The sequence below is a fragment of the Astatotilapia calliptera genome, chromosome 20, assembly GCF_964374335.1.
Source record: "Astatotilapia calliptera chromosome 20, fAstCal68.1, whole genome shotgun sequence".
NCBI classification, from domain to species: domain Eukaryota; kingdom Metazoa; phylum Chordata; class Actinopteri; order Cichliformes; family Cichlidae; genus Astatotilapia; species Astatotilapia calliptera.
Genome location: NC_137441.1, coordinates 9,509,871 through 9,518,738, shown reverse-complemented (window position 1 = coordinate 9,518,738; position 8,868 = coordinate 9,509,871). Strand labels below are relative to the sequence as shown.

The following is an 8,868-nucleotide window of genomic DNA, read 5'->3' as shown; positions in this document are numbered from 1 at the left end:
CAAGCTAGAATCGATTTAAATCAATAACCAAAACACGCCCCTACTACTAACCACAAAACAAGTTTTCCCATTTCTCATAATACCATCTGCATCAAGACTCCACACAAGGCTGAAAATGTTTTGCACACCCGTTTTCTACATTGGGTTTATTTCTGATCAAATACCCTGCACTCCTCACGCCTCGTGCTCGTCGTCGCTCCATGCCATTTGCCACCCCAATAGAAAAAAACCTGGAAACGCCCCTGTTCACGTGCAAGCTGGCATGTCGCACTTTTTTTTTTCTTTTTTTGCTCTGCGTGTGCTCAAAGTCACAAATTATGCATATGTCAGCGAATATGATGCAAGGAAAACAATGAAAAGAACAAAGTTGGACTGAAGCTCTAGTCTTTTGTTTAGCTTCCTGTCAGCCTTCTTGGGGAAAGTATGTAATAAAGCAACATATTTGTAAGTAAACTTGTAACTTGCATGGTTTCTTTGCTCTCTAGTAACCCATTCTCTTCGTCCTACATATAGTTTTTAGGGATTTTAGCGCTCTGTGCAAATAATAAAGCACAAGCACCAGCATAACAATCATAACAATTATTTGCAGTTAAATAATCCCCGGCAGCGCCACGGTATAAAGCAAATGTAAACAACCTAAAATGACATAACAAAACATTAAAATAACTTCGGGTAATTGCAGAGAAACAGCTCCCCTTGAGGAAAGCGGTAGCGAGCCAACGCCCGGCAGTGAACTCCTACGCTGGTTCCTAGTCCCTCCCTCTTGTAGAGTTTCCGCAGAGCTTCTGTGGTCGTGCTGGAGTCCAATAACCGCATTTCATCAAGACCTCTGCTCGGAGAAGTTGATTCATCCGCCTGAGGGGAAAATAACGACTCGCCAATTTAAGCAAGAGCAACGATAAACCGCACCAGGGCAGCACTCTCTAAACTTTCCTCCACTAAAGAAAGAAAGAAGAACATTTGTTTAATCTGCTCGTAGTTAGGGGTCGAATACACACTGTCTGTTTAGTGAACTTTGATAAAGTACAGAATGGCTGATACAAGTGCGTCCGGCTCTCCCAGCTGCGTGGAGAGGCTGAAAAGCTACGTGAAGACCCAGAAAGGGTTCATCCTGGCAGCAGAAATAGTAAGTTTGTTCTCACTGTGATATTTGTATGCCGCTCTGCTGTGATGATCCACGTTTAACGACTCACAGATATGGCTTTAATATGCTGCGTGTAAAGCTCACTTGTAACTAATCAATAATTTATAGATGGCTAAGTGGATTTGTGTTCTGTATCTATTGATTTTTTTTTATCACTAATGTGTCATTTCCCCTTTGCTCTGTTTTCTTCTATTTCCTTATTCACATTTCTCACTCTAGTCTGTATAAGGAATGAAAAGTATGTGCTTTCTCAGAGTTGAAGGAATTCCACCTGTCACTGCTGCTCCACTGTTTTTGCTTTTTGCACCAAGGAGCTGAAATGCTGATCATTAAAGGTCACATAGGTTAACTCAGCCCACCGTCTCACGTGCTCGCTTACAGGCTGGATATTGTCTGTAGCCAGAGTAGCAAAATGCAACGTATATCACATTATTGGTAGTATAAAGGCTCATAAAAGGATTTTCCATCCCACATTATAGGTTTGCACATCTGGCTCTGGTTAACAGGACTGCATGCACCCCGCAAAGGCAGGAATAGAAGTATAAATGCAAACAACCACCAGCTCCTAATAATAAACTGTCTTAGTGGCAAATTAAAATGACTTCCTGTCTGGGAATACTGTTGTACTTTACTGTCCTTGACCACTATTTTCACATGAACGCCTTTGTTTGCATTTCACAGCGGTGTGATCTCTTAACACATGAGTCACTTTAAGTTTAAATACTTTGCATAAGTTCCGTATTGTCAGTGGATCAGTATCTAAGTAAATTTACTTAAGTACTGTACTTGATGTCATTGCACTTCCACTGCTTTTTTTTTCTGTGTTGCAATTTACAAACTAAGATTTTTGTTATAGATTCCAGTCAGCTGGTGAAATATAACGCAATGTATGAGAATGCAAAACAATCAGCACCACTTGGAGACTCATAATAAATTCCATATGCATAGTAAAAGGACAACAGTATGGATTGAGTAATATGATTACAGAAGCTTTGGAATATAGGACTTTTACTTGTAGCTGATTTATGTTTCCTTCAGGCAGAGAATGAATACCTTTTAAAGTGTTTGTCAGCTTCACATTAAGCTCTTGAGTCGAAGTTTTATCAGATCACCCTACATGAGTCGAGGGAAATGACTTGTGTTAACACAACCAAACATTAAACTGTACAAATTGCCAGATATTTCCTGTATGTTTCTGCTTTAATAGGTTCACTGTTAACATAGATCCCAAATATTTAATAGCATTCATCCACCCGATAAAGGATAAACTGAACATAGTAAATTGCAAAGACAAAAGGAAAAACAAATAAAACGGGTCAGCATTAATATCCAAAACAAAATGAATTAATGCGTTCCACTGAGTAAAACGGAGAATGCGCTTTTTTTCCGCCGATCAAACTTCTTGCTCTCATAGCTCGACAAGCTCATTATAAAGCAGCCCCTCAGATGTTGGTGGTCAGTAGTCTGCCCACTGTAAACCCCCCCCCCCCCCCCCCCCAAAAAAAAAAAAAAAAAATCCGCTTTGCCAGATAATGGAAATTCCAAGCTGGTGTGAAGTTTTACCCTGGGAACAAAGAATGCATGAAATGTTTAGCGCACACATCTCTGGTCTGCCATTCAAGGATAGGTTTGCTTTATGCTTCACTGAACACCCTTCATAGTTTGTTTCCTCTCCTACTCATTACTTTACTGGAGACTGATAAACTCAGACGGAAGTCATCTGATGGTGGATATCTGAAATGCTTTGGAGTGTAGGGAGAAGGACTGTGGGAGCAAACAGGAAGGCAAATGTGATTAGTGCTTATTATGGGTGTTTCCATTTTAATAGGAAAAGGGGGTATCTCATCCCAGCAGGCAGGGATGCAGAAGCATGCCTGTTGTTAAACCAAAAATGTGAAGGAATAAACTTCCTGACTTCACGCACAGTATTTTAGCCTCAAGGTTTCAGTGCATCACCAAATTAGGTTTAGACCTATTTTTATTTTCTGCCTGTAAGAAGCATGACCATGCATGAACATGTTTGTATTTGCAGAGCAGGTCGCAGTCACACCCATGTAGCGCATGTTTCACATGGCACAGTTAAGTCTTTGGCAATGAGTTGTGATGAGCCAATTAATGACCTTGTTTATAATATTAAGAATGTGAACTAGTTCAGTGATTGAAGAGTGGAAATCCGTTTTTAGTGATTCAGGTTTTTTGGGGGTGGGTGGGGAATGCAACGTGTATAATGGGTACAAATGAGTAATTTTAAGTAAGAAGAGAGATGAAATAGGACTTTCCCTTCTTGCTCTTGCACACATTCATTGACTTCCCTAGCAACTGTTGCTGTTTGGAATGGCTCTGCACTGTGTACTACGTCTTTGCCCTCATGTTGCTGCTGACTATAAATAGCCAGCCGTTCACAACAGTTTCCCTCCCAGTCAATTCAACGAGAGCAGCTTATTTTTCTGATTTGAAAAGATCCTGCCTGGGATCTTTTAAAGCTGCCTGGTGCAAACAGATCTACTGCTGTGTGCAAAACATAAAGGTGTCAACAACTCAGAGACTTTCTTGTTCAGAGGGACTCTTGTGTAGTGGGTGTTTCTCTGTGCGACGGCCTCCTCAGTAGCCACTGCTCTCAGAGCAGCCGCCTCGAGCCCGAATAGAGCTTCTTTTGTGTAGGGCCTTGGCCTCAGCCTCCTGACTGCACTACAGAGGCAGCCTGTGCCAGTCTCAGGAACACACGAACTACTGATGCATCAGAGTTGCTGGCTGGCTGTTCGTGTGTGGGGAGGGGAGGCTGTAGTGACAGATGTAGGGGCTGGTGTCAAGTCAGTTAAATCATGCGTGTATCATATAGACTGCTGTGATTTGACACTGTCTCCTGAGTCGTCTGTGTCTGAGAATAAAACATTGCATTGAGTGCAACTGCCTTTTTTAGATGCATGTCAGAGTTAAGAGTGTGATTTTATTTAGTAAGTATTACACGACTATGATGAATGTAACCATAGATTATGATGTGATGTGCTTTCTTTAAAAGGCTCTGGGTCAAAAAAGAATCATACCTAATATAAGATTTAGGGTAAAAAAGTAAGTATATATATTTTTTTCTAGTGTTAGGATGCTTGCGTGTTTAAGACCTGTAGTGATTAATTAGTAAATTCATTAGTTAAAAGGAATATCATTTTTCATTCCTATGCACCATAAATCTAATGTTTTCAGTGGGTTTTAATGTAATTTCCCCTTTTCCTATATATGCAGTCTTGTTTTTTGGCACGTGTGTAAGTGGCACAAACCCTGCTGTGAGGTTTAAAGACAACTGTGCAGGAAAAGGATTCCCTGAATGTTGTCACAAATAAAATAAAATGAATGCCAGTTAGTGTGTTTTAGCAAATATAGTTGTTATACTTTTGAACCTTTGAAGTTTGCTCTCCTTTACGGCTGTTATATAACTTTGTGTGAAAGCATCTGCCCACACAGTTTGACAGCGGCAACAATAGCGATATTGAAAAACAGACTGATAGTGAGCTGTAGGCTGCCTGAGTTTATGGTTTCTCCACACTGGCCGCGTTTCATTGGAGCGAGAAGAATGCACGCTGACTTTTTTTTCCCCCCTTATATGGAAAAATATGATGAAACAATCACTGGCTGTAAATCTAAGATGAAAGCAGCTTCTGATAGGCAGACACTGTGCATTATGCTCGGTTCAGTTGTCTCACTCTAATAGTATTTTGTCTAGAAAATAATTTGTTAGCATGAATAGCTGTTGTCATGTGAATGTTGACTTGGAAGTAGTCAAGTGGCTGCTGTAAGCAGAATAATGATGGCTTTGTTGGAGTCATTTACTGTCCAGCTGGACGTGACAGCTCTATAGACAGATTATTTTCTGTTGCTGTGTGACGCTACAAAAATGTGCAGCATCTCAGAGAAATTGCAGCTGATTTTTTTATACCTGGAAATTCTAACAGGGTAGAGGAATTTACGCAGTGTGGGTGTTAGTTTCCTGTGAAATTTACACTCATATCAAGTCTTATCTTCTAATTTCTCTCATCTCTATCTTAGCTTGTCAGTTTTATCGTCATCATCTGCTATGCTTCTTCCGTGTATGGAGGCTACTCTGCGTTGGCCATATGTGAGATGATCTTCTCCATGATCTTCTTCGGCATCTTCATGATGGACCTGGACAAGCAGATCCTAGTGATCAACTGGGTCTGGACTGTGAGTCCGCACACACATAACTGCATGCACATGACACATTTCTGTGCTAAATTGCATAATACTTCATCTTTTGCGTCCCTCTTTTGTGCAGGATCTGTTCCGTGCTGGGATTGGTGCCGTCCTCTACATCATCACCTCTCTGGTCAATTTCATTGGAGGATCTGGGGATGGAGCTCGTATCGCAGGCGCGGTTCGTTAAGCCAGAATGACTCAGCCTGAGTTCTTAGCTGCATACTGAATCCGCTCATATTTATTTCTGTTTATTTTGACAACTGATGGCTGTTACCACTGACTAATTTCGGTGCTGCCAGTTATACATGTGAAAACTGAATGCCTGGTGTAACAAAGGTTGTTTTTTTTTTTTAAGCAGAAAAAACCAACAACCCCATTTTAAAGTTGCTTTATCATTAGTTTTTGCCTTTGAGCAGGATACACCTGTAACCTTTAAAAACTTTGCAAGCCAAAGCAGAAGTGTCTCAAACCTGCATTCTTTGTAATGACCAGCAGGTGGCAATTCTTTTTGGTTACAGAGATATCAGGCTATATGGATGATCTCAGAAAACACTTTGATGAGATGGAAAGGGCAGTGCAGCTTATAGTATGTGGAAGTGTTAATACAGTTAATTTCTTACTGGAAAACTAAAAATAATGCATGAACAAAATGGTAAGACTGAGCCTGTAACTGCATCACAATCTCTGTTTCCTTTTACACTGAATCAGAGGACATTAAATATTATTTTGTCGGTTTTTGAAAGATTTTGTTTACTATTTATCAGTTTACTTTTTAAAAAATGAACTAAGTGGGCTTGTTATGCTCCTAATGACAGTAGATTTTCTGTATGTTAAAGATAAATTTCACATCTCATTTCCCCACCACAACCATCCTCGTGGTATGCTATGTCTATACATAGTCTTTTGTATTAATCACGTGTATAGCTCCAAACATGTGCTTTGCAGCTGTATATCAGGCACAGGCCTGTCCCCACATTGGCTTCTTCATGAACCAAAGTGTCCAATAGTGTGAAGAGCACAAAGTCTTCTGGCACTTAACTTTAACAAAATACTGATAATTTATTTAGATTGTATTTGTGTTAGTTGTGATTCTGATTGTCAGTTCTTGCTTCTTAGGTGTTTGGCTTGATCGCTGGGCTGATATTTGCATACGACACCTACACAATCTTCCTCCAAGTCAAAAGTAACAGACAGCACTCAGCAGCTCCAACTGGTGAGAAAAACAGTTTTTGTTAATGCATTCAAAACGCGTTCTTGGCTTTATTTGATATGTGCAATTTTCTCTAATATCTTGACTGTTTTTGTTTTTAACAGATGACAGAGTTTAAATGTTCTCACACAGAAATACTTCTGTCAAGAACACAGAAGAACCAAAAGCAGTCATTTGGGCAAAGGTTAACAGAGGAGCGGGTCAGAGAGGAGGATGGACAGTAAAATGAGCAAGTCACAGTTTAATAAATGCTGCTGCAGGGCCTGAACAGATAAGAAACAGAAAAGAAGATGACATAGCCTTAATAAGGGGTGCTGGCCTCTGTCTGTATGTCTACTCCATGAGGGATTCCCCTCTCAAACTTTTATTCCAACCAGACTAAAAGGGGAAAGCTGCCAATAATAGGGAACACTTTGATTAATGCAGAGAGATTATGAAAGAGCGACCTAGCACTCACAGAATCCTCAACCGATGCTTCTGAGATAATTCCATAACAGCAAAGACGCTGGTGAAGTATAACCTCCTGGGTGATAAAAAGCTTTTTAAAATATTATTTTGGGGGCAGCAAACTCATAAAGCACTCTTTTTTTCCAGGTGTCCCCTTAATCACTGAAATAAGAGTTCATTTTCATAATCCTTTAAAATATCTCCCCATATAAGTGCCCAATGGTCTTATCAAGATGCCAAATGGCCAGACTTGCTTCTAGGAGGACTTTGGATGACGTCATCATGCAACTTGTCTAATACACTTGTCTACTGTTCACTGTTGGACTGCTGTAGTAAATAGTAACTGTGTTATTTGGGCTTCAGAAGCAACTGACACAGAGGTGGTGCTTTTTGAATCGTTTAATATTATAAATGTCTTCTTGGGGGACTTTTTTTTGTACTTTCTCAGCTGGTTACACCTTTGCTTTTCTGTTATTTAATAGTGTTCTGTGTGTTTTACAGTGCCTTAAAAGTCTCATTCAGAGTAACCAGTTCCCTCACCTTCTTCCGTTTCATCTTTTGTTTCTAAGTACTAAAACATTTGATTTCATTTTTATTAATCAGCAGTCTTTGGTCGTTTTTCTTCTAGAATTTTGGAATTTAGGACCCATAGATAGCCCATTAACTAAACAACCTCACTTTTATTATTTAAAATTAGATCATCATCTTCAAGTTTTGCCTACAGCTCTTGGATTCTTGCTCAGGTTATGCATTTTTCTTACATTTGTAACACATTGTTTTAAGGTGCTACAATATTTTTCTGTAGACTGTATACTGCTCAGTAGCACAGTCCATTTTTTGAACATGCTATGTTAACATTAGGATATGTTATGTTCCTCAACCCCTTTGGTGTTTTTTTTTTTTTTTTTTTTCCATCTTAATATGCTTTACAAGAGTCTGTAATTTAAAAGTTCAAAGGGAAATAAAAGCCATTTTACCACAAAGAAGATCAGTTTTCTGGCTTGCTCTGTACACTCATGTGTCCTGCTAAATTATCTTAAAGTGCTTCATTTACAAGTGTATACAGTCATGGTAAAAAGTACACTATCTGTTCAAAGGTATTGCATATCAGGACACCTGGTCCTTGTCAGGTCTATAAAAATTGGGTAAATACAGCACGAGATAAGCAAAAAGATGACGTGATATATACAGAAGCAATCCTGAGAAAAACTAAATACGCTCCCATGATTCAGTCATGGAATGACCTTTACTAGCAATAACTTGACGTAATCATTTTCCGCATGACTTTATGAGTTTCCCTCGTTGCTGTGGAGGAATTCTGTCCCGCCCTTCTTTACACTATTGCTTCAGTTCATCGAGGTTTGCAGGTATTCGTTGATGAGCGGCTCTCTTAAGGTCCCACCACAGCATTTCAGTCAGGTTGACGTCAGGACTTTTACTGGGCCATTGCGACACCTTCATTCTTTTCTATTCTCTTGTAGATTTGCTGGTGTACTTCAAGCTATTTTTCTGTAGCATGACCTAATTTGAGCAAAGCCTTAGCTGGACAGATGGCCTAAAATTTAACTCTAGATATTACTTATACAGCAGAGTTCATAGTCAAGTCATTGACTCTAATGTATCCAGGTTTTGTAGCCAACAAGCTGATCTAGACCAGCTCAAATCAACACTTCTACAGCGCAATTGGTATGAGGTGTTTGTGTCCAAATGATTTTGTGCCGTGCTTACTTTTTGCATATTGTGGCACTGTATGTTATGGCCAAACATCTCCACTCTGGACACATCTGTTGAAAGGACTTCCAGAGGTCATGTGGTTTGTTCAGCTGCAACTTTGCAAATCGAAGTCATCCTGTCATGT

At 39.7% G+C, this 8,868-nt stretch overlaps 1 protein-coding gene across 1 annotated transcript; it reads left to right on the top strand.

Annotated features, from left to right (window-relative positions):
- The first annotated feature begins 747 nt into the window (after positions 1-747).
- On the top strand, positions 748-7,996 carry plp2b (proteolipid protein 2b). The gene is made up of 5 exons (XM_080294635.1): positions 748-1,126; positions 5,186-5,341; positions 5,433-5,531; positions 6,470-6,566; positions 6,668-7,996. Exons 1-5 carry the CDS (start codon positions 1,031-1,033, stop codon positions 6,679-6,681), a joined length of 462 nt encoding a protein of 153 aa, XP_080150761.1. The 5' UTR covers positions 748-1,030; the 3' UTR covers positions 6,682-7,996.
- The last annotated feature ends 872 nt before the right edge of the window (positions 7,997-8,868 follow it).

Excerpts from the sequence above, each read along its gene's own strand:
- plp2b (XM_080294635.1), top strand. The coding sequence starts at position 1,031 with ATGGCTGATACAAGTGCGTCCGGCTCTCCCAGCTGCGTGGAGAGGCTG. Across the intron at positions 1,127-5,185 it reads TCATCCTGGCAGCAGAAATA|CTTGTCAGTTTTATCGTCAT; the intron begins GTAAGTTTGTTC and ends TCTCTATCTTAG. Across the intron at positions 5,342-5,432 it reads TGATCAACTGGGTCTGGACT|GATCTGTTCCGTGCTGGGAT; the intron begins GTGAGTCCGCAC and ends TCTTTTGTGCAG.